General features: G+C 42.5%; 1 protein-coding gene across 13 annotated transcripts in view; it reads right to left on the bottom strand.

Annotated features, from left to right (window-relative positions):
- The window catches only part of DST (dystonin), a 478,409-nt gene that overhangs the window by 308,089 nt on the left and 143,633 nt on the right, over positions 1 to 26,687 (bottom strand). For 12 of the 13 annotated variants that reach the window (XM_019537571.1, XM_019537570.1, XM_019537564.1 and 9 more), the window contains one exon: positions 10,996 to 11,057. In XM_019537571.1, the coding sequence (XP_019393116.1) occupies positions 10,996 to 11,057 (62 nt within the window). Of the gene's footprint in view, positions 1 to 10,995; positions 11,058 to 15,844; positions 15,940 to 26,687 lie in introns of those variants that run through there. The other variant, XM_019537572.1, reaches the window with a different exon arrangement.

Genomic DNA, 26,687 nt, shown 5'->3' on the forward strand with positions numbered 1-26,687 from the left:
CAAATGCTTTTTACAGTTTTCCCAATGACTCTATGAAGCAAAATGCAGAAACAACATCAGAAGCAAGGGCTCACTTACCCCTGTCACAGAGAAGCATCCACTCCCCTGAATCATGAGTATCCCTCTTTCTTGTTTTTCCTTCTGTCTCAGGATGCTTTAGGCTACTTACTAGCCTAAATGCAACCAGAAGGGGTCTTAAGTTCTGCCTGGCTTATGGCCTATTGATAAGGCTGCTGTTCTGGGAAGTTCAACTCCCTTCAGGGTGAAGTAAACCTAGAACCTGGATTTCTCAGATCTCCCCTGTCCTGGAGAAAAGGTGGGTAGCATCACTTTAGCTGTTCAGTTATGACTTTTACTTATCTACAATTTTGGGGGTCTACACAAAACTTCAGAGTGGCCATAGCAAAGATGAATCACAAGAGTTTAAAGGTAGTCTTGAGGTGATGTTATGGCTGTGATGGTCCAGGAAATAAGGAAGAGGCAAGAATTTTTGTGGGGAATATCTTTTATTGGACCAATTAAAATAGATGGTTTGGATAGATGTGAGCAAGCTTTTTGTTATCACAGTATCCATCCTCAGACCTTTGGGAAAGGAGCAGATACAGCAGAGCTTAGTAGCAGAAGGAACAAAAGCTCATGTAAATGTTTGTATGTAAACAAAGTAGGATATAAGAGAAACTATCAGGTAGCCAACAGGCAGAAGAGATGCAGTAAAAACCTGATAAAAAAGGAGCAAGATTGTTCAGGAGAAACATTATCACCTGTGAAGTGCGAAAGTTATTGAAGTCATCATTGTCTATGTTGAGCCCCTAGTACTTGGTGTCCAGTAAGTGATGTACAGTATTTCTCTTCCCACGCTCATCTGGTCGGGATGTTGGGTAGAGGTCAGGCAGTGAATGATTTTCTGTGAACAAAATTCTCTTATCTGTGTTCTAATGTGTCTGCCCTTTTTCTTTTATCTTTTTAGTTACAATTCATTTTAGCATGTTGTTTTCATTTGATTTCATGCTCATAGCTGCTATGAGGGCATTTGGTGCTCTGGATAAGGTACAGATAGACCTATGAATGATCCACAGATTCTGATGGTAAATGTAAATGAGACTATAATGGTGTACTAAGGGAGTGAGATGATAAATGTAAATAGAAGTGTAAATGGATCTAAACACCCAGAAGAACAGTAAACCACTTCTGAGTATGCACAGTAAAGATCAATTTAGTTGCATAAAGTGAAAATGTAGCCATGTAAGGCTATATGTGATTAAGGCTCTTAGGTGTGGTGAAACAGGATCACTCCACTTTATACACTGCTGTATGATTGTCTTACACCGCATCTGATTATGTAAGCTCAAATTCATGAAAGCTTATGCTCTATCTATACCTAATTTAGTTAGTCTGTAAGGTGTATATCTCTACCCTGCCTTCTGCCTGACTTCAGACTAACATGGCTAACTACCTCTCCCTGTGAAGCTGAATGCCCCTAGCTGATTTAGATTCCCCGGAGCTGTATAATCAACCCTTACGAATTTCAGCAATGAAATAGAATTCTGCCTTTGGTGTGCAGCCTTGAGTCAAATACTTAAGGTCTAGAGAGACATAACAGTTCAGATGCACCTCTGTGTCTAAGCATATAATGTTCACCTCTACGTTCAGCACATGGGTACTCTGTCACCCCTCTGAAACACCTAACACTTTCTACTGTGTAAGTTTGCCAGGGTGGATGACCACTTTCAGGAAAGAAACCTACATTGTAGGAGTGCTAAAGACTAAGGCATTTATGAGAATAATCTGGATCTGGCCTTTGTACCCAAAATCTTCCTTGGTTTCACTCAAAGAGTTCTGTACATTCAGAAGAAATGCAGGAACATGCCCTTGGAATACCCATCACAGTACCTTTGACATCTATTTTCTTTAGTGGTACTCACAAGGCATCACCTTGCCATTGAAAATTACAAACTGTTTGAATGCTGTAATCATTTCTCATTTTTGAAGAGCTAGACATAGCATAAGTCAAATCATATCATCTTGTTAAGGTCTAGGGAAATAAAATCAATCACTGGTTAAAGTCAAGATACTTGACACAGTAAGTAGGTGAGGGCTGACAACAGTGTTTGCTTTTCTATAAATTGTGATTCTTAAATTCTCTAAACTCAAAAGTAATCTGTATACTCACCTGTTAGATATTCAAGTTACAGTGAACATCCCTAAAAGCCAGTGTAACCCCTTGTATTGTAGAAGGAACTTTTCTAAATACCTCCTTCTTGGGGAGGTCAGTGAGACCCTCTTGGGCATGCACAGTGGTATATGTTTGGTGTACCATTAAGGTCAGGGGGAAGAGCGTATATGGCTGTTGGGCCCAGAGGAGAGTGGTCTAAGACAGCTCTCTGTGAGCAGGAGCAGGGTCTGGTAAATTGTAATGAACTGTCATTTTTGAAAACACTGACCAAAGATGCACGAGTTCTGGCTTCTGCTGGTAGAGAGGTAAAAAAGAAAATCTGTCCAGTGTCCTAGGAACTGAAGGAGGTTGGGGGAAAATATGAATGACTTCCCTCAGCCAGAGAGGTATGCATCCTGCCCTGAGCAGTGGCTGGGAGGAAAAAGAAACAGACATGTTGGACCCAATCTGCTGTGAACTGGACTCAAAATACAAGGAACATCAGGGATGGAAAAGCTGGTTAGCAGCTTATTTGCTACCAAGGAGCAATATAATGCATCTATGTAGCTAATGTGAACTTTAATGTTTTTTTCTTCTTTGTAAGGTTTTCATTTATGGTTCACTTGTTATTCTATTTGTTATTATAGTAAAGAGAGAAATTTGGGTCAGTTTTTTAATTATTCACTAAGAAAAATTTGATGCCAGTATATATATCTATCCACACCAGCAACACCGTGTGTGTGTGTGTGTGTGTGTGTAAATATATACATACAAATATATATATTACATACACATACATATACACACACGCATGCACACATGAAGTGAGTGCTGAGAGGTTGTGCATTTGGCATTCCATAACCCTCTCACTGATGTTTATCGTTTCAGAGGATAACTGCATTTAATTTGAGGCCCCATTTTGCTCTTATGTTTACTTAAACAGTCAGATACCTATATCATGTACCTGAAGGCAGGTTTTGACTCTCTTAATACACTCTGTAAAGTAAAATCCCATGGTATATTTATGTTCAATGTGTGATCCTACTGACTGTATGGAATGCTAATACAGGCAGCAACTTTACTCTCATGGGAGATAACAACATATTTCACATTGGCTCCCCTGAGAGCAGGATTAAACTAGCACATATCTAAGTGAATAAATAAATAATAAATAAATGGACTAGATAAATTTGCATATATTAGAAATGTATAGAAAATAAAGTATAACTCAATGAATAATTTAACACTGATTAAAAAAGCACCATTTCATTTCAAACGGTGAAATTATATCTTATCTGTTAAAATCTCAAGTGGGTAAATAATAAAATATTAATTAAATTCTATGCTAATTCAGAGTTCATTACAAACAAATCCACAAGAAAGAGAATGATTTAATATATTGGCTTGTAATAGATATTTTTTATTGCTGATAGCTCCTTTCTCATCATACATTACAACTCATTATATACTTGTTCATCTTATATTTATCAATTTTTATTAAAGAAATGGAGCATCAACATAACAATGACTATTAAAAAGAAAAAAACAATAACATGGTACATCAGACAAATATTCAACCAGAACACTAGTTGAATATGTTATCTGGGGAAATACATGTTTAATGCATTATGTATATTCATTACATATCTACTACTTACCTTCCAAATTCTTATTTCTAATAGAATTTATATATATTAAATGTGATCAAATTAACCTCAGTATCATGACATAATTTTTATTTGTTTGGTGTGCACACTTTCTTCATTTCGGTTATCATCTGTGGAACAATGCAGTTTTATTATCTCAACCTCCTACCCATATTCTGCCTCTCCTCAGTTAGTCAACATCCTTTCTGTTCTCAAATAATTTAAAGATCTGTCATCCTCCAGTAAGATTTTATTAAATAAATCAGAGATTCTATGAGTGAAAAAATAATGAATAATCAGGATATCCAACCTGGGATGGATGGGCTGCGAGGTAAGTATGCAAATTTACAAGAAATATGAAAGAGAAAGCAAATATATTTTCAAATCAATAAGATTTGTTCAAGATCTTACTTCTGCATTCCTCAGAAAGGATGGCTCAAAGGAGAAATTCTGGCCAGACAACACTTTTTAGAAAAAGTAGAACCACGTAATGGATAAACCAACTAAGAGGAGCTAAAACTTTGTACCAGCTGCCAAGGCAAGAGGACCTCCTGAATACTGAGAAAAGATAAAAGAAAGGTGAAATATTCAGGTATAACCAGTAAGGAAGTGGCAGGCACTGCAAAAGTGGATAGTCACAGAGAGCTGAGTGTGCTTTTCTGATCCTAGGACTGGTTTTTAAATGGACTTGTCCCCTGCCTAGGCTAGAGTCATCTGGGGAACACTATGAATTACTGCATTAATTGCAACAAACCTTGATGGTGGCAGGGACTGTCAGGTCAGCCAGAACCTTGACACAGTCCCTACCTAGACCAGCCTCATCTGCTCAGTTAGGGAAGTCCTCTGTCCCTTCTGCATAGCCAGGAACCTTACATACCATTCCCCCTGCCCCACAAAGGAAAATAAAATTTGACTTTATAAAACATGTTTTGAAAATGAAATGCTACAGGATACAGATTTTTAAAAAGTGGTCAAAGATAAACTAGTGTTCAATGCTTTTGAAAGCCTCACCCATTAAAAATATCTACAGGCATAAATATTTGTAAGGCCCAAAGATGAAGAGTTTTATCTTTTCAAAGGTTAAAAAGAAAATGCTGGTGAAAGTTATGTCCTTTGATAAGATACGGTGTACCTACAGAACAAACTTGAAGCAAGGAAACAATTGCATTCTATTGGAATGGGTTCTTTTTTCATATAAATGCATACCTGTGTCATTCATAAAATCCCTGATCCAAGTGACCGTACACTAATAGTTCTATTTAGAGATATGCACCAGAATCTAACAGAGTCAGGTTTCAGATATTCACTCAATCTCTACAGCACTATACAACAATTCTACAATCTACAGCACACTCTTTTCTGTTATAAGTGCTTTACTAGGTCGCAATAATAGGATTTTGAATATTGAATATTGCAACATTTTGCTTATTACAAAAAAATTGCAGAGCAAGTTTTATAAACATTTTGTCACAGGTAGGCCTTCTTGTCACAAAGGCCTCACAGAATGACTTGTGGGAAAATCCCTCCAAAAGGCTATGCAGGGAAGCCAGCAGGCAAGTCCTGTCTCCCGCCAGTGGGGCCCATTCTATTAGGAATGTGGTGAAACATAGAGCAGAGTTCACGCTGTTGTCTGTGGACCCAGCACATGCTTGCTGCCAATAATAGCATGTGGGCTAGCCAGATGGTGCTACTCCCTGGGAACATGATGTACCAGCCACTGGTAGACAGCCCCCTCTCAACTGCTCTGCAAAATAAGCCCTTCCCTGACATTTCAAGATTTAAAGGTGGCCTGTATAACACTCCCCCAATAGAAATGGAAGGCCTGAAAAGTGCCTCTTATAGAGGGGAAACGTTGGTCTTCTGATGCCATGGATCTGTCTTTTTCAGAGTGCTGAACTCTGAAACTAATATTGTAACCACATTTTTGTAACCTTGAACTAAATTCAATTTTTCCACAGATTCTGTCACTATTTTTGATGCTGAAGCTCAGAAGGATCTTTGCTTCCACTTTGCTTCCACTGAAGCTCAGAAGGATATTTGCTTATTTAAAACATTTTTAAAAGCTCAGAAAGGAGAGTCAGAGATAATATTTTACTCTTTTCCCCACTTTCCCTTTCCTAATATGATCTGATTCTGTATTCCTTTGATCCTTCTAAGCTACAACTATATCACTTTTTCCTACCCAACTCTTCACACTTCAACCATGACTCCTCTATTTTCCTTAGACAGCAGTAACTCAAGAACATTTTCACTGGCTTCAGTGGGACTTAGACTTCACCCTAGATATATGGGAATAAAATTACTGTTCTTACACATTTACACACTCTGGCAAGTCAAATGTACCTGTATACATCAGCCAAATAATGTGATTTACCAGTGCCTCTAGAAAAATCAAAAAACCTTCTCCAACAAACAAATGACTCAAAAAGCAAGAGACTGGAGTCCTTTAGCCAAAAGTTGCATAATGGGTGGAAATACATAATTAAAAAATAGTCCAAATGTTAACTAGGAAACACAACAGCAAAGTGTAAAGTCAAGTCTAAGACTTCACTTCATTAGTGTAGTGATGCTTGACCTTCTGGCCCTGCAGGCTAGATAACTGGTGACTTTATGGCTCATTATAATCTACCTGATCTTTTCTAAACTTGTCATCCCACAGGAGTTAATGGGCCTCTCTTCTTTTTCAGAGTCTTGATGTTCTGCCATTTAAACTATCCTTTGTTCTGCCATGCTGCTCCTAGTAATGAAGCTCCTATTTCACAGCCCTGCAAATTGTTTTTAAGTCATTCCAATAAAGCTATATTTGTTTTTGCTTCAATCTCAAGATGAATGATACAGCCCTAGGCCCCTACCATATTAGTAAAGCTTTAAGTTTTATTTTTAACCGGAAGAAAACCTGTTGTTTTATATATGATGATGCACCTCACCACCTGCACTGCCCTTTTCAAAATTCTAGATCTGCTCATGCCTGTAGGTGAACTTCTACACCACTAACACATTTTGGATCTGTCAGCATCTTTTCTCTTGGTAAAGAAGAATCCTGTAGAATAGGATTTTATTTTTTGTTTTCTGGCTATTATGTGTTGACTACTGTAAATACATATATAATTGGTTTTAAACTTGGCTTTAAAAGTTGTACAAAAGAGCTCTTAGTCACCAGTCCTCCTGTCTCCTCCCACAATTAAAAAAACCCCCATCTTATAAAATGCATCTCTAGTGTGCAAAAACATTTGTGCCCCTGAAACAAGGGAAACAATATCTGAAATCACAGAGGAAAAAAAAGTGGAGGTTAATCTAAGGACTGCCTTCTTGCTGACTACTGGCAGTCAGTTACTTAGTAACAGTATTGCTTACTATTTCTTAAAACAATGTGAATTTGCCTGGAGGTTTGGATGATGGGCATATTTCTTCCAAAATCACATGTATAATAAAATCCAGAAAGCTAACAGTGGCAGTACTGCATCTTACACCTGCTGCTTGTTAGCTGGTACAAGTCCTTCTGCACGTGGATATGTCCATTTGAGTGTTCACAAAGTTAAGGTGAAAGTTGTCAAAGCAGATGGGGAGCCTCGGAGCAGCTGCTATACACAGCATGATTCCTTGGGGTCTATCAGATCTACAAAAGGTAATCCATCTGGAAGACACTACTGGAATAACCAATATTAACTTTTGCTCCCTGACCTATCCCTCACGCTGCTCAATTGAGGGTTGTACCCACCTGCGGTAAGGAACCTACTGACAGAATAACTGTTAATGGAGCCATGCTGCTAGGACCTAAAAGAAAAGAGTGGAAGACAAGTTTCTTCCCAAGGACAAGATTTATGCCAAGGATTTAGAATCATACACTCACAGAAAATTAGGGTTTGAGGGGACCTCACGAGGTCATCTAGTTCAAACCCCTGCTCAAAAAGAACTGCATCTCAACTAAATCATGCCAGCTAAGGCTTTGTCTAGCCGGGTCTTAAAAATCTCCAAGGATGGAGATCCTACAACCTCTCTGGCCAGTGATTTCATAGACATTAGGGCTGGAAGGGACCTCAAAGATCATCAAATCCAGCCCCCCACCCAAAGGGCAGGAAGTCAGCTGGGGTCATAGGATCCCAGCAAGATAAGCATCCAATTTACTCTTGAAGGTGTTCAATGTAGGTGCTTGAACCACCTCCGATGGCAGGCTGTTCCAGACCTTGGGGGCTCGGACAGTAAAGAAATTCTTCCTTATGTCCAGCCTGAAACGGTCTTGCAGGAGTTTGTGACCGTTTGACCTCGTCATCCCAGATCCTGGTGCTCACCCCTGATAAACTTATAGGTGGCCATCAGATCACCCCTGAGCCTGCGCTTTTCCAGGCTAAAGAGCCCCATGGCTCTCAGCCTGTCGTCGTAAGGTCTGTTTTCCTACCTCTGATCATGCGTGTGGCTCTTCTCTGGACTCTCTCAAGTTTCTCCACATCCTTTTTGAATTGTGGAGCCCAAAACTGGACGTAGTACTCCAGCTGCAGCCTCATGAAGGCCGAGAACAAGGGGAGAATGAATTTACTACCCTCCTAGTGAGAAAATTCTTCCTAATATCTAACCTAAACTTCCCTTGCTGCAATTTGAGACCATTGTTCCTTGTTCTGTCATCTGCCATGACTGAAAATAGTCTAGCCCCATCCGCTTTTGAACCCCACTTCAGGTAGTTGAAGGCTGCTATTAAATTGCCCCTCAGTCTTCTCTTCTCAGGCTAAATAAACCCAGTTCCCTCAGCCTCTCCTTATAAGTCATGTACCCCAGTCCCCTAACCATTTTCACTGCCCTCTACTGGACACTCTCCAATTTATCCACATCCTTTCTCTAGTGGGGGGCCCTACTCCAGATGTGGCCACACTAGTGCCAAACAGAGGGGAACAATTATTTCCCTCAATCTGCTGGCAGCATTCCTACTAATGTATCCCAATACGCTGTTAGCCTTCTTGGCAACAAGGGAACACATTGGCTCATATTCAGTTTAGTGTCTGTCCACTGTAACCCACAGGTCTTCTTCTGCAGAGCTGCTGCTTAGCCAGTTGGTCCTAAGCATGTACTGGTATTGTGTAATGGCATTGTTTTGTCTGAAGTGCAGAACTTTGCACTTGTTTTTTGCTTGACCTCAAGAGATTTCTTTTGGTCCAATCCTCCAATTTATTGAAGTCTCTCTTAATCCTAACCCTGCCCTCCAGCATATCTACTACTCCACCCAACTTGGTATTATCTTGCTGAGGGTGCATTCCATCCTATCTTCCAGGTTGATGATGAGGATATCAAACAAAACTAGCCCTGGAAACAACCCCTAGGGCACTCCACTTGAAACCCACTGGCAACTAGGCACTGAGCCATTAATTAATACCCGTTGAGTCTGACAATCCAGCCAACTTTCTACCCAATTTACAGTCCCTTCACCAAACTTCCTTAGCTTGCTTCCAAGAATGTTGTGGGAGATGGTGTGAAAAGTCTCGCTAAACTCAAATTATATCACATCCACTGCTCTTCCTGCATCCACAGGGAAGCTTTGCACAGCCCTACCCAGCCAGGCAGGCCTTAGTGCCAGGGGCTGCAGGGTCCCAGCAGGGAGCAGGATGGGGCTGTGGGTTGCTCGTCCAGGGGAGAGGAAGGGCCACTGCCCGCTGTGCAGGTAAGGAGACCCCCATGTGGATCTCTTATCCCAGTTATGCCGGGTTGCGGGGCAGGGAAGCAGCGCAGAGCGGTGAACAAGCCTCTTGGTTCCTGCCATGCGACTTGGCTCCGCAGGTCTCCTTGCCACTGCTGCCCACTCCACGCTGCCCCGACAATGTGGAGCCAGGGCTTGTGGCAGGGATTCGCCAGCCCCCAGACCAATTCCCCAGCCCACTGACAGTCCAATTCCCCAGCTCTCTAATCATTCCCTCAGCTCTTCCCGAGGCCCACAGGCTCCTGCAGAAGCAGCCTGCTGAAAACCTGTGCGCAGATCAGGGGCCTGCACCAGCTGGGAAGAGCTGGGGAAATGATCAGTGACTGGGGGAAGCAATCAGAGAGCTGGGGAATCAAACTGGGAGCTAGATGTCAATATCAAAACAGTCCTCCCCCCATCCCCCCACCCGTCTTTCCCCTCCCTCCTCTTAGTTTTTGCTTCCCTGCAAACCCAGCTCCGAAACGCCGAAATTCTCCAAAACGTTTTGGAACCTTCCAATTAGTTTCGAAGCTGTTTTGGAGCCTTCTGTTTTGATTTGGATTTGGTGTTTTGGGTGCCAAAATGGCCTGAAACACCTCTGAAATGAAATGGCTGCCAAAATTTCGCATTGCTCTAGCAGCTATAGCTAAGAGTAAAGAAATAATTAAATAGCATTTTTCTCATAAACAAACTTTTGCAGTGGCATTTGAACATCAGAGCAGTTAATTAAACCTCAGACAGGACAATCTGTAAGAGACACAAATATAGTAATAGAAAAAGCCAATACATTTTAATTTAATGTCACTTATAGGTGAATTCTTTAATTTAATGTCACTTATAGGTGAATTCTTTAATTTAATGTCACTTATAGGTCACTTATAGGTCCATGTACTAGAAAGGAACATATGAAACGATCGTGCAGTCCTTCTTCAGACAAATATCTGGGCTAGACAGCTGGCACTGAAGCAGTGGATTAAATTTAGAGCTTAAGGCCATGTGGTGAAGGTGAACTGACAGCCTTCGGCTGTCTGTTGACTAAAAGCTTCACATGTCACTAAAATGATGTACTCTACACCTGGAGCTAAGTTCACTGCCATTCAATGGAATAATACTAGAAAGTGATTTTTATCTTGAGAAATTATTTATTTCTGCTTCACAAATAGCACACTGATGCCACTAGACTGATTCAGGTTCATCCTTTTCAAGGTTACAGAATAACATAGTTCCTTTTCCAAAGGAAAATGAATCATTTTAATTTCAGATAAGCATCCAAATAAATCACCTTGGAGTTTGAGATGTTCTAGGGCAATGGCACTGACCTGTACTGAAAAGGTTAGTAGCAATATTCTTCATTTTCCTCATTTCCCCAAAACATAGGCATGCCTATAACCCCCTTAAGCTCAAAATCTTTGTCTTGAAGATCGTGAGCTTGCTCTCAGCAATGTTATACGGCTCTTAAGTCACATATTTAGTAAAATACACAACCCAGCAAGGTAATATGCCATGTCACCAATGTGATAGAAATGTAAACTGACCTTCATGAGGTGCTGATTTATCCACTTTGTGAACGTTTTCTTTTGTACTTTGTCCCGTTCATCTGGGGGAGACAGACAAAGAAAAAAGAATGTTTAATACATCTGAAAACAACTCAGCACTGCAAAAAGATCTATATAGTTCATTTTATTAATAATAAATAAATGTCCAGGTAATGTTTGAATGAGAAATAAATCTGTAAGAGAGACAAATAAAGTAACAGAAAAAGTACTGGTAGAAGTATTTTTATGCATTGAAGTTTACTCAAAACATCATCTTAAGATAAAACACTTGGCGAGGCCAAGTCATATTAAAACTTCTTCTACTTTATAGAAAATCTCAGCAGAGCCCCTCTGCATGGAACAGAAGCACTTTAGGTTTCAAAGTGCAATGAGAGTATAAAGGTCACTCCCCAGGACAAGAATTTTGATGCTGCCATTCTCAAGACCACAAGAATCAAGAGGGATTTAGTATAAGCTGTAAATACACCTTTAAAATCTACTTATTTACTAAACTTTTTTACCAACAGAACTGATAGAATATAACAGCATAAACCAGGGTAAGAATGGATGTTGCCACTAATTCAGGGGTAGGCAAAATATGGCCTGCAGGCTGGATCTGGTCTGTGAGGCCATTCTATCCAGCCTGCAGGGCCCCTGAAAAAATTTAGGAAATTAATATTTATCTGTACTTGGTTCCCATCCAAAATGACAGGAGGCAAGGGCAGTAGGACCCAGGGGAAGCCCCGGCAGGCTCCTGCAACAGCAGGGCCCACCCAGCCCCAGCCCCCCAGCTGGAGGGCTTCTGGTCTGGGACCATGCGGCTACCCCACGCTGTAAACTCAGATAAAAGGGGGGGGTGGGGGAAGGACAGGAAAGGACCCTGGGGAAAAGCTAAGTGCAGGGAAAAGCGGCCCCTCCCCCGCCCCAGTGCTCCCTGCTACAGCCGCTTGCAGCCTGCGTGGGGCTGTCCTGAGCAGGCACAGACAGCCCCACACTGGCTGCAAGCAGCTGCAGCACAGGGTGCTGGCCACGGGGCGGGCGAGGGGCCACTTTTCCTGAGCTCAGCACCAGCTTGTAACCACTCCTGCTGCCACCGGCTCCAGACTCACCCGGCGGGGATGCATGCAGTAGCAGCAGCTGCGGCCATGCCCTCACATGCCACGCCGGCTAGCGTTTGCCACCACCGCCTCTGTGCTGACCAGCGTGTGCTGACCAGCACGGTAAGCGGGGGGGGGAAGGGGGAGGTCACAGCTGCTGCCACTGCAGCGTAGTCCCGATGGGTGAGCCTAGAGCCAGCAAGGGGCCCAAGCTGGCAGCAGGGGCGGGTTAAAAGCTGGTGCTGAGTGAGGGAAAACCAGCCCCTCACCCACCCTGTGGTCAGCGCCCCACACTGCAGTCGCTCACAGCCCACATGGGGCTCCCCATGCCTGCTCCAGACAGCCCCGTGCTGGCTGCAAGCAGCTCCAGCAGGGAGCACTGGCCATTGGGCAGGGGAAGGGTCACTTTTCCCCATGCTCAGGACCAGCTCCTTCCTGCCAGTGAGCAGGAGGTCAGGCTGCATGCTGCCCCCCACCCATACCGTGGGTTTGGGGTGGCACTGGGAGTGAGCGGGCGGGGAACCAGAGGGAGCACAGGACCCACACCAGTGTGTCCTGGGGCCAGCAGCAGCAGGGTCCAGAGCAGGGCAGCAGGGGTACAGGGTCCCAGCTGGAAGGGGCTCTATGGAGCTGGGCCAGCTCCCCCTGTCCCTGCTGGTGCAGCCCAGCCCAACTCCACAGACTCCTGCCAACCTGCACCCTGCTCTGAGCCCCACTGGTACTGGCCCTGGGACACTGGTCCCAAAACATTGGGACATCGGTCCCAAGATGGTGACCATAGGGCAGGGCACCTGTTAAGGGGTGGGGCTACCCATGCAGCCCTCAACAGCTTGCCAAAACTGGGTAAGCGGGGTAAGTGGCCCCTGCACTAGTTGGAAAGCTTCTATAGGCACTTTCCACACATGTTCAATAAACACTATCTTTTGAATGAAGCTACAAAGGAAGGAGGGAAAAAGGTGTGGGATTCCTAAATACATATATAATTAGAAAATTATTAAACCCTCATTTTAAATATTTGAGGTCTTCCATATCAATGATATCACTGATCAGTATAGATACTCTCCATCTAAGGATGAAGTGAAAAATCCATCGCTGCAAAGTCTAAACTTACCCGATACAAAATCATATTAAAATCCAAACAGAAATCCAATATTGGTTTCAGTCATATACAATTACAATAAATTAAAGAATAAGGCCCAGGGAACACCTGCAAAATGGAGAAGGATGCCAGGCCTTCCTCTAAGCCCCTGCATATGTATGTACAAACCTGAGATTTCTGTTGTGTCAAGAGGACAATGGCCTCTTACACATTAGGTAAGTAAAAAAAGTTTTCTGCCCTCCTTCGCACCAGTGTGCGCCAGCCACAAGATTACTTCCTCTTCAGGAGCTGCAGAGCACATGCACTCCTACTAGAGTCTCCCCAGTACTATACCATATATACTCAGTGTGGCACAATCTGTCTTCCATAGTTATGCTACGGAGGATATAGACAGACAAAGTGCTTCAAATACTGCCTTTTTTTAATGTGGGGTAATAGTCGTGTTGTAGCCATTGACTTCAGTGAGATTTGTGGGAGCCCAACCCATCTGATAATAAAGCAATGCAACCAATGTCAGCAGTGCCAAAGATCTGTATATTGCCCTTGCAGATATATTACACATAAATTCAGTTATATATAAACATTTTATTTCCCTGCTTTTTATGTTGAAAAACTGTGGCTGGACAGGTATGCAGCTCTATGCAAGCATACCAGGGAGAGCATAAATCCCAAAATTATAGCCAAACAAAAAAATGACTAGTAGGAATTAGACACTGGAAGACACTCTTAATACAATAGTTGAGTGGTTACAGCACTCACGTAGGAAATTTGAGACCTATGTTTGGGCTGAAGCTGGGACTTATTATCACCTAAATTGTGGCCTCATGGTTAGAGCACTCTGCCAGAGATGTAGATTCAAACCCTGTCTGTCTGGCTGAATCCAAGGCCTAAAACCTAGGGGTGTCATTTCCAGGTGAGTACCCCTAACCACTAAGCTACTGAGATAAAGCATAGAAGGAAGGTACTCCTCCTCTAGCATCTAGCACCTGCTAGTCATGGGTTTGGGGTTTTTTGGGGGGTGCTGCAATTCAGGACCTGTGCTCACACAAATACAAGTATATGGCACCACATACCTGCCTCTACAGAGTGCAGCCTACAGAGCATGCTTAGTCATCACAGAGATGCCTGCATTTCCATACTGCATGCAGAACAAGAAAACAAGCTGCTTAAGTGCCAAAATTGGGACTTACATAGCTGCATGAGCACCATATTGGCATGTAAAGTTAAATAAGCCCATGCCCACACTATCCAGCCTAAGAAAAAGGGTGCATCTGCAGCACAAAATGAAGGGATTCTGCTCTCCATACGCAACACTACAGATCTATTCTGCAGAAGCATCTCCTGTCTTGGGGCTCCAGAAATACCTGCTCTAGAGCCCTATGCTTTCACTTATTTTGGAGGGGGCAGAAGGAGCACTTGCTGTATACTAGAGAGAATAAAGAAAAGCAGCCAGATAATAATGTGAATTTTTCTTCCCAGCTGCTGTTATAAGCGAAAGTGAAAATGTGAACCTTTTATTTCATTATTTAAAAAGAGATGACCCTGAGATTAGTTTAAAGCAGCAGAACTGGTATATAAGCATTACGCTAATGTTCCACTTAGAAGCCACTCACAGATTGAAATTCTTTAGTGTGTAGTGACTGTTCAATATGGAAGATTATGGTAGTGATGGCAATGTAGGATGAATGCAGTGTACAGGTACCATTCATTCAAATCTCTCAAGTTTTCAGGAACTTAACATGCAACACAAACTCTTTAAATATGTGACAGAATGAATGGCGCTATATTTGAGATAGAAAACTTAGCAAATTGGTCTATTCCCACAGAAAATTTGCTATAACCTTCACTCAGCATATCAGCATTCCTGGTCTCAGCTGTTTACCATAATAAGCAAGAAGTTCTGGCTTCGAAAATGAGGAGTATAGAAAATCTGAAGGATTCAAACTAAAAAGAAACCTGGGAAATATTTTCAGTTTCTTTATGGATAGATATTTTAAAGTAATATAAGCTTCCCAAATTATTCCAGCTTTCAAGCCTATACTGTATCTACACAGTATTATTGTGACACCAAACAATTATGCCTACCACAAAAGTATACACTTTGGGCAACGGTTCCACCACTAACAAAAATGTTTATATCTTATTAGCATCTATTGTATCAATTAAGTTTTAGTCCATTTTCAATTACAATATTAATTTCAACATCATACAATTCCCAAGGGTCAAAGAACAATCCCATAAAGAAGTGTCAATTATCTGTGATATACACAAAAAAAGTATGTGGCAAAAAAGGTGCCAGCTACAGACATGTAAAAGACAGAAACAAACAACTTTAATACAGTTTTGATAAAAGATAGAGACCAATGCCTTCAGAAATGGAAAAGCATATTAGGATAAAAATTCACTGCAAATATATTTCACATGCCTGATCTCTGGAACTGTAATCATTGTGATAGAAAAACAAAGCTACGCAATGAAATCTAATAATTGTACGTAAGCTTAGGAGTGTCAGCATTTGCACTGCCTGTTTCCTAAGGGGCTTACAAGCGTAAGAACTGTTAAGCTCCAAATGCAGGTCTTTCAACTTCCTTTCCTATGCAAACTTAAAAGTAGTCCGAAACATGGAAACTACAGCATTTACTGTACTACTGACCCATGCAGCACATTAGCTCCACCAGCTTTGTATTCCACTCCTCTCCAGCTTTTAGGAGCTGCCCCATCATTCTTTAGGAAACTTCTTTGCCAAAACTCTTCACTTGCAAACTTCAAAAGTCTCAGGTGTTTTCTTTGAGAGGAAGAAATCAGTAACGACTGAAAAGCTTCCTGACAGGCTGGTAGCAACTCCCCTTTTTTAACAAACATGAGCAAACATTCATCCAGTTGGCTGCTACAGTAGACAAATATAAACCCTCTGCAATTGATTCACAACAGCACCATTAGATTAAATACAACCTTTCTGCTTTCAACTTCAGAAACATGATTACATCTAAGAATTCAAGTTGTGAGCTCACAAAGCAGGGACACAATCTTCCTACATGCAGAAGACTGTGAATGTTACCATAATATAAACTAGTGAATTATTAATCAAATGGAGTTACTGCAAATTCACCAACTCTGGTAAGCAAACTTTTCTACATCCAGTTGATAAACACGCATAAGGAATTGATCATCTTGTTCACCTGGAAGGTTTCTTAGAGTTTCTCTCAAACTCTAAGAAAAATTTCTGTTGAATGACCAAAGCAACAGCCACCTTAATTAGCTCAGTCTACAGTACACTGGTATTCTGGAGAGATTTCAGATATGGAGATTTGTTCAAAAACTTAATTGTTGTTGAGGCAAAGATGCATTCCTCTTGGCTCATTTAATGCTGACAGACTCAAAAGCTCAGATCCCTGTATACAAAGAGCAGCTTTATATAACCGTTCCACCCATCAACCGACTCCACCCTCTGCAAGTTACAACAACCCTTCCAGAGGCTGCTTTGCCAGGCAAGATCACCTCCCACAGCGTTCTGATGCATCCTGAAATGTCATCATGAGCAGGACTCTCCTGACATAAAGCAAATTTTAAGGTATTAGTACTTCTGTGACTTAAAGCAGTTTAAGTCAGCTTGCACAGCTGCATCTGAGGACAGGAGCCTGGAAGAGCAAGCAGAACATAAGTTCAGCAATCAGAGGAAAATAGGCACAATCAATCTTACATTCTCAAGGTGAAGGGTATGTCCCCTCATTGTCAGCACAAGCGGCAGAATTTCTGCATCTTTCATCATGCTAAAGGGGGAGAGATTCAAATCTATGCTTCCCCACCAGTAACAGATTTGCAGAAGAAACCCCAACCACTTCCTAGTCAGAGTCTTGCATTACTAAATCATTCTGCTTCTGCACTAACTTATGCTTACCCATACAAATGCTCAAATAGGGGACAGGACAGGATCTTCTGCACTCTTCCAAGCAACTGCAAAAGAATGTGCAACCCTAATGTATACTTTCACCCTTGTGCATATGCTTTGTAATATCGTTCTTAATTACATACTTTTTCCCCCCACAGGAACCTTCTGTTAGCATTCAGGATAGGTGATGTTCACCTAATGACCAACTATGCACAGCTTTGCTTTATCCCTTATCTTAAGGTCTGGCCCTAGCCCAAGGGTGGGCAATTATTTCATCTGGAGGGCCACTTAATGAGTTTTGCTGAGCTGTCAAAGGCTGCAAAGGTAGTCCCCTGCCTTGACAGGTGCCCCACCCCCTGGTCATCTTGGGACCATAAGTCCTGCCTCTTGCAAACCCCTGACCTTTGCTACCAAATATCCCTCCCTCCCTTTCCCCAGAAGTGGTCCTTTTGGGAGGGAAAGTGTCATCTTGGAACCAAGGAAAAAAAATCATAAATAAAAATCAAACATCTACTATAACATATTTTATTTCAAAAAAATATTTCTGTCCTGATTTGTGTACATTTGTCTAGTGTATATTGCATAATACAAAACAGAAGTCTCATTCTTGTATATTGTAGGAGGGGAAGGGTAGGGTCTGTGTGTGGGGCAAGGGTAGGTATGGTGGGGGTTGGATTTGTGGAGGGGAATGTGGGGGTACGGTGGCGTGTGGGGTGTGTGGTTGGGGTGTGGATGTGTACATGTGGGGGGCTTCCCCCTGCATGCTCTCTGATGTAACTGAACCTAGACCCTCCCCAGGCAGTGGGGGAGGGAATCAGAGCTGGCTCACAGCATAGTGCAAAGGGGCAGGAAAGCAGGTGCCACCATGGGCAGCCAGGAAAGCCCATAGGACAAGGGAAAGGGGATGGCAGGGGGGAGGGGGACAGCCAAGCCTGATGCTGCCAGCTCTCTTGGCCTGTGTCCCACCCCGCCTGATGGGGCTACAGCCAAGCCCACACTGGCTCCTGCTTCTGCTCGCAGCTCACTTGCCTGTCCTGCACCTCCACGGCAGGGCTTTGTGATGAAGCCGAGCTCCTTCACGTGCCACCCTCCTTCCACGTGCTCCCCCATCCAACCATGGACAAGCAGAACCAAAGCAAGCTGCAGGCAGAGCCCACCCCGCCATCCCACTCCCCTCAATGCCACAGCTTCCCCTCCCTACCTGTTGCCCTGAGTGCCACAGCAAGGACCGGAGGAGTCGTCGCCGGTGGCCAGGGGAGTCCAGCAGTTCCCTGCGTGGCTGTAGTGACAGGGCTAGGCCCCTCCAGAGGGGGAGGCTGGGAGCACAGCACACACTGCCCCGGGCAAGAATGTGGGGGACTCGGCCCCTGTGGAGCACAGCAGGGGCAGCTGCAGGCCAGGCCAGATACAATTAATTCATGGGTGCCTGCCTGCAGGCCAAATTCAATCAGCTGATGGGCCAGATCCAAACTGTGGGCTATATTTTGCCCACCCCTGCCTTAGGCCCTATTTACTGCATGCTATTCAAAGGCTGTATCCGAAGTTACCCAAAAGTTATTAATTGCCTAGTGGGATTTTCTGCGGCACCCTAACAATCCACTATTTCATAAAACATAATTTATCTTCACAACCATGTGCAGGGGGTGAGAAGGTGGTATCATCCCCATTTGATAGACAGGGAAGTGTTCCTCTGGGGGGGGAGACAATGAAGACATTAAGGAACAAATTAATTTTGGATGCCCATTTCAAAACATCACTTTTTCTAAATATTTAGCATTGTGTAGTCTTTTATATGTTAAAATATAATTCTCACTGGCTACATATGCCAGAAATGTAAGCATTCAGACCTTAACCAAATCCAACCCTAGGGTCTCAAGCTGGCACCGAGAAAATCAGGAATATGTGGTCAGTTATCACCAACGAAAAGGGTGGCTTACACATCTTGCTTGGCATTACACAGCAGTTCTGCAGAAGAAACAGAAACAAAATCCAGTTCTCCAGGCTATGATTCTTTTTCATTTCTGTAACTCCGTGCCTCATTCCCTGCATACTTTTCAACTTCTGCTACAAATGAAGCAGGGAACCAACAGAAAACAGCTCCCTTTACTAACAACCCAGATACACTGCTAAAGCAGATCCAACCCGTGCATCATGTCAGACAGGCAAACTTAATTTTGGTATCTTCTAACTTTTGAGTTTTTAATTATGACATTAATGTTATTTTAAGATTATATTTTAATATTTAATTTCCTTAATTTTTTCTTTTTTCAGAAGGCAAACTTAACACACAGACATTTCCCAAGCAAAGCAACAAGAATGATTGGGGCTCTCAAATACAAGACTTACAAAGAAAGTCTGACAGAACTACGGTTATTTAGCCTAGAGAAGAGAAGATTGACTGAGAGGGATTTCATACCGATCCTCAAATACAGAAAGGATGGAGAAGGGTTTTTCTCTGCAGCCATAGGGGACAGAACTAGGAGCAATGGCTTCAATCTTCAGCAAGGGAAATTTATTTTGGAGACTAGGAGGAACTCTCTCACTATGAGGGGGGTCAAGCTACCTAACAGGCTACCTAAAGGGACAGTTGGCTGGGACGGTTTAATCAAAATGATCCTGCTTTGAGCAGGGGGGTGGACTAGATGACCTCATAAGGTCCCTTACAGACCAACTTTCCTATGATCCTCTAAGGCATCATCCTGACAGTCACAAAGGTCATCAGTAGGACTGAAAGTTTGACCTCTGGCATATAGGCCTGTGGGTTTGAGCTAATGAAGATACTGATAGCAACAGTAGTTTATTACTTTCGGTGCAAACCAGCACTAAAGGATATGAGACACACTTCACAAGTGTCAGAGGTATATGACAGCAAAGGAAAGTTGAGACTTGGGAGTTCTGCTTTTTTCCCTGTCCTTGTCCTAATCCTTTCTCTATCCATGGTTCTAATTCCAGTCTTCTGGCAGACTCAATTCCAGTCTCCACTGCTCACACTTTTCACCTTATTGTCTTTGTACAGCCAATATTAGTCTCCCCCTCCAGTATTGTTATCCAGTTCTCATTTCCCTCACTCCAAGCACAGTCTCACCCCCTCCTGACCAGTCTTGGTTGTCTGGCCCAACTAGTCCCAGTCTCCCTCCCCTCAAAAAAACTTCTCATCCCCAGTCTCCTGGTTCACCCAGTCCATTTCCTGGCCAATCCATCTTCCTTCCTGTCCAACTCCTCAGCTCCTTTCACCATGAGCAATGTAGTCACATTAGGAGCTGAGAGAGGATAGAACGTGGTCAGCATAAAAAGACTTTCAGAACTTTTGGCTGAGAAAATAAGAAAAATTTTAATAAGTGGTTGAGAACCATGATTTCTGAAGGGGTTGGATGGACTCGCATGGGGAAAGCATGTGACATATTCCTGAAACAACCACCATTCCCCTCCAAAATTTCAAGTCAACGCACCAAAGAATGGGGACTTGAACTTTTCAAATACAGACTCACCAACATTTTAACACAGCAAGATAGTACATTTTCTTTGTCCTTTTTCTCAGAAACAGCCAAACCATTTTCATTGGGAAAAAACAAATTCCTATGAGACTAACACCATGCATGTAAAATTGAAATTTGGCAAAATTATGAACAACTGAAACTGAGGCCTTACAAAGTAAAGTGTGGAGCAATGTTAATAACAGGTTTTGTCACATCTACCTGTAATGCCTTGTTTCATGTCTCCCAGTAATTAAGCTATTTTTCTTCTGCTGATTGTTAAACACCTCAAATAGACATACAGTTTCTCCTGGGAGAATCACATATCTCCCAGGAGAAACCATGAGCATACAGATGGTTAGGGCTTTTTCTCCCATGATAAAAAAAATATGGCTGCTCCAAGAGAAAAATAACCAGGGAACAAACAGAGGGAAATCACTCCCAGAAGAGTTTCTCCTGTGACAGCAAATATCTGTACATGCCATGGCTTATCTCCTCATTTAGCCCTCCATCATTCCTCCTGTCCCTCCCCCAGGGAGACAATGTGTCATCTGCTGAACTATACCACTCCTGCAGGGAGCACAAAAAGCTCCCTTCTCAAACCCCACGTTGTGCTACAAGAAAACACAGGCTGACCATGGGCAGTCTGGATCAGCCAATCAGGGCTACCCTATGTACTACTGGTATCTGTTGCCAAACAGACTAAGGAAGGCTGCAGAGCATGCAGAGCTATATACCTTGGGCTGAGCAGTGTCAGCACTACAAGCAATCCACTGTTCATGGCCTCAACATTCAAATGTCTGTACATGCAACTCTGGGTAAGTTTCTCTATGTGGAATACAAACTTGGCAGAATTCTCCCCAGATTATTTAAATGTGTGTATGCAGCCTTTGTCTGCTACCTCTGAATTTCTCCCCCCTCCAATTTCACAGCTTCACTCAGGGTTCTTAAACATTGCTGTGCTTGCTTTCTTCCTCAGGTCTGAAGAAGATTGCTTTGCACTGAAAGCTTATCAAATATACCATTGATCCAATAAAAGTTATCACTCAAAAAAATCCTCACCTGTAGTATAATTCCTGGATCATCACAGCTATAATACCATTTCATAGTTTCATAGTTTCTAGGGTCAGAAAGGACCTGAGTAGATCATCTAGTCCGACCCCCTGCCATGGCAGGAAATAATACTGGGGTCAAATGACCCAAGCAAGATGTTCATCCAACCTCCTCTTAAACACCCCCAGGGTAGGAGCCAGCACCACTTCTCCTGGAAGCTGGTTCCAGACCCTAGCCGCCCTGTCCGTGAAGTAGCACCTCCTGATATCTAGCCTAAATCTACCCTCTGCTAGCTTGTGACTGTTATTCCTGGTCACTCCTGGCAGTGCACAGGGGAATAGTGACTCCCCCAATGCCTGCTGGTCCCCCCTGACTAGTTTATAACAGGCCACTAGATCCCCCCTCAGCCTTCTCTTCTGGAGGCTGAACAAGTTCAGGTCCCGTAGCCTCTCCTCATAGGGCCTGCCCTGCTGTCCCCTGATCATGCGAGTGGCCTCCTCTGGACCCTCTCCATACTGTCCACATCCCTTTTGCAGTGCAGCGCCCAGAACTGGACGCAGTACTGCAGCTGCGGCCTGACCAGTGCCACATAGAGGGGGAGGATCACCTCTTTGGACCTGCTCAAGATACATCTGTGGATGCATGACAAGGTACGGTTGGCCTTCCTGACTGCCTCCCCACACTGCCGGCCCATGTTCATCTTGGAGTCAATTATGCCTCCATTATTTCATTTCTTCAGTTTTAGGACATTTTTGGTGCATAGCCTTGTGTATCAACTCCTTGCATTGAAAATATTTAACCTATCTGATATCGTGATTCAACTGAACTTACCATAACTACAAAGTATTGAGATCATATTTATTGCCATGTGTTATTTTAAAATGAATAACCTTGAATCTAAACAAATGAAAATCCAAAACACATTGTATAGAAAACATATAAAAATAATCACCTGGATTCTGCAATGATGAGAGATTACCTTAATAAAGTACCACCACTGTAATCCACATAAAGACCAACACCTGTATATTTTACCAATAGTAGAAAATTATATTTTGTACTGCATTAGTCATTAAGCACTGAAACTGAATTGGAATTCATACACCAAATTCGAAATGTTGTGAGGTTCTGTAGATGAACTAAAAACTGATTTCTGAAAACAAATGCAGTGGGGGCTGCTATGGCAATCCCTATACATCCAAACCCCACCCCCCCCCAGGTCAAAGGACTGTTGATTGGTTAAACGCTGCAGGATCAAGCCCATATTAGCAAGGGTTAACAGCTACTTTCTGAAATGAAGTGTTCTTTTGAGAAAAGCATTAAGGGAAAACACAGAATCACAAGACATTTTCAAAGTGCTTTCGAACCTTGATGAAAATAAATCCTTATAAAATATTCAACAGCTTAGTCATTCAAAACTGAGAACTGCAATAACAAGTCCATACAAATGCTGCATTTGTCAGGGAAGATGAAGACATCAGCCAATTCTTTTTGTTGTTTTCCAAAAAAAAACCCAACCCAAACAAAAACCAAACAAAATAACAAATAAGAAAAACCCAAAATCCAACAACATGGGGTAAATGCATTACATTTTCACAATGTAACTAGCTGATCTGGCAATTCAGTTCTCTGCTCTGGGCCTGGATTTACTAACAGTTGACGTACTCTGCTCCAGCTATTGCTTTGCGTTCCAAATTTCCAAAGGTTACTATTTTGTACTTTTTAATATAATGTTATTGTTCTCAACTCTGCTGTTCTTGCAGCACAAGGGGAGCTCTTGGAGCTTCAAAATAACAGTCTGTCTCCTACAACCTCCGTCATCTCTCATTAGATGAGCTCTTCCTCCTGGCTTCTGAAGTCAAAATACACAAAGTTTCTTGTTTACCCCTCCTTCATTGCATTCCTATATCAACACAGGTTGGGTACAAATCCCAGAGGTTTGCAGCAACTTTCCTTGGAAACAGCACCACGTTACTTCTTTTTACAAGAAGTGAACAAAGGAGGAAATCTTAAATCAAGTTAAGCAAAAAGGTCTCAGTGTTTAAATAATAATTAGCGGGATGTGGAATAACGTCTTCTGTCAACAGACAGTAACGCAGGATAAGAGGGGAATAGTGGTAATCTGGATGTGAGGGTCAGAGCTCAAAGCTGCTCTAATTGAAGCACCCCCACCACCTCTCAGAGCACGTGTAAAAAGCCCTACCTTACCAAGGGTCTATCTTACCAAGCAAAGCACTATATACAAAAATGAATGCTAAAACCCAGAGCACAAAATATGAAAAATGTAACATCTGATTTAGGCTCACTTCTTATTACTAAAAACAACCTAAGTAGCATTTTAAATGTACTGTTCAGTGGCATAACTGGCAGAGGGAGGGAAGAGGAGGTGAGAAGCAATAAGGACAAAAACCCCAGGGCGCCAAATTTGTGGGGGAGGGAGGAAAGGGATTGAAAAAAAAAGCTGCTGCTGCTGCTGCCAGCAACTGTGTGTGACAATCAGAAGTTGCCCCTTGCTCTTTGCCCCAGGTGCCCAGCCCTACTCTTATGCTGGTATTGTTCAGTCAAGTCATTTTCTCCACTGCCTGTCCCCACACTGTTCGTTCATAGCTATCCCTTCATTTGGAGCTAGTTTAAAGACTTGAGGCAAAGACCTAATATTTCACTTGTCTATAAACAAGTGCATTATCATCACAGAATATGACACTGTTACATTACACTAGCATGAAATCATGGGCTTAATCAACTGCAGTTGAATATCACAGAGTAGAAACACCATATAACAGAATCTCAGTTGGTGAGGCTGCAGCTGGAGTACTGTGTCCAGTTTTGGGCTCCACAAGTCAAAAAGGATGTGGAGCAGCTTGAGAGAGAGTGCAGAGAGCCACATGCATGATCAGAGGTCAGGAAAACAGACCTTATGATGAAAGGCTGAGAGCCATGGGATTCTTTAGCCTGGAAAAGCGCAGGCTCAGGGGCGATCTGATGGCCACCTATAAGTTTATCGGGGTGCTCACCAGTATGTTTGTTCACCAGAGTGCCCCAAGGGATGACAAGATCAAATGGTCACAAACTCCTCTGCGACCATTTCAGGCTGGACATAAGGAAGAACTTTTTTACTGTCCAAGCCTCCAAGGTTTAGAACAGACTGCCTCCGGAGCTGGTTCAAGCACCTACTTGGAACACCTCCAAGACACTTTTGGATGTTTATCTTGCTGGGATCTTATGATCCCTGCTGACTTCCTACCCCTGGGCAGGGGGCTGGACTCGATGATCCTCCAGGGTCCCTTCCAGCCCAAATGTCTATGAAATCTATGAAATCAATAATAGTACACAAATGATTACAAAACTGCAAGCCCCCTATTTCAGAGAGAGAGAAAGGAGAAGTCAAAAAGCAATTCCCTCGTATTGGACCACCTGGAAACCTAAGTACTACTTCACTCAAAATATTTAAAATAGCAGCTAATATAGTGATAAGGAAAAAAAGCATGAAGAACTCCCACCAAAAAGAGGACTTTTATAAATGCACCCTTTATATATAAGTCTATGCAAGATTCTCATATTGCAGTCTTGTGTTTTCTCAATTCTCTCTTCCAAGTCCTTCAATCAACTGTTACCACTTTAAATAGCGAGTGTTTGGCAATTGCCAAGATCTGGCATGTACACGCCCAGAAAAGGCATTTCAGTCATTTATCGAGGCTGCTACTGCTGTGTTCATTGAATCGCCTTAATTATTAAAGAATGGTTCTCAATTTGCTCCTGCGTAGGTAAGCTGGCAAGTGTCATCAACTTCATTTTGCCTCTCATCTGATCATATGTGCCCAAAATTGTATGACTGGAAATTTCTGAAAAAAATTACTTGTACTTGATCCCACGAATCCACCCGAGAGGATAAACTCCTTTTTGCCACTGATGAATGAAAACAATTTCCACAGCTTTGTGCTACTTAGTAGCACAGTTCCAAGACAAAAGATTATTCAAACGTACTTCCCTCCTGGGGTTTACTTTCCTTATCAATTTAAATAACAACAAAGCACAAGGCTCATCTCCTGTTTTCTCTAGAGCTTGCCTGTTGATGGGATTGTTCTTTGAAGGGTTTCATTGCCCCTCACATTAGCTCCCTTTACTCCAGAGAAACAAATTTTTTTACTACAGAGCGAAAGCTACTAAATATATCTGGTCTGGTTGCAAGGATGAATCAACAGAAAAAACCTCTGCATTATCATCACAGAATATGACACCGTTACATTACACTAGCATGAAATCATGGGCATGATCAATTGCGGTTGAATATCACAGAGTAGAAAGACATTTTCTGTAATTTGCTATCTAGGTACAATATCTCATAAACATTAAAAATAGGGCAGCGGAAAATTTTGTCTGGAGAAACTCCAGGAAAAAATCCACTCTATGCTTAGGATACTAGCAGGAGGCCAAGGAACTGCAGGTACAATTTCCTGTTCCACTACAGAACAATTGTGCTACAAAAGCAAATCTTTTGTTCTTTTCAGTATCCCACAGATACCCGATAAGATACCCCAACAGATACCCCATCAGCAAAACAGGAATAACAACTCTTTCCTACCTCATGAGGTTGCGTGGAGAATCTGTACACTAAAAACTTACAAATTACTCCAGTATTATTGTGATGGAGAACGATGTATAGAAAAGGCTAGATGGTGTAATCTTTACAGAGTACATGAGATCATATTCTCCAAAGTACTTTGGAAAACACGAGGAGGGTTTTTTTGTACTGTACTCTCAAAGATCCCTATTCTTTTTGTAGGATTCCAAAGCAAGTCAACTGGACTGAAACAATGGCATATATTTACTTACTTGTCCATTTGCTTTCTGAGGCTCAGTGACTGATGTCACCAACTTCCCAGCATAGCCACTGAAGTAGTATCTGCATCTCTTATTAAATTAACTTACAGAGAGGGGATTCAAGTTTATTTATTTTGATTTTGGTACTGTAATAGTCAACTCCTGAAAAAAAGCAATCTTTCAAGCAATACTTCAGCCTGATTATCAAAAGGCCTTTACCACCTGGCAGAATATGTACAGGCATACCTCGTTTTTATTGC

Source organism: Crocodylus porosus, unplaced genomic scaffold (assembly GCF_001723895.1).
Source record: "Crocodylus porosus isolate Cpor-Errol unplaced genomic scaffold, CroPor_comp1, whole genome shotgun sequence".
Lineage (NCBI taxonomy): Eukaryota > Metazoa > Chordata > Crocodylia > Crocodylidae > Crocodylus > Crocodylus porosus.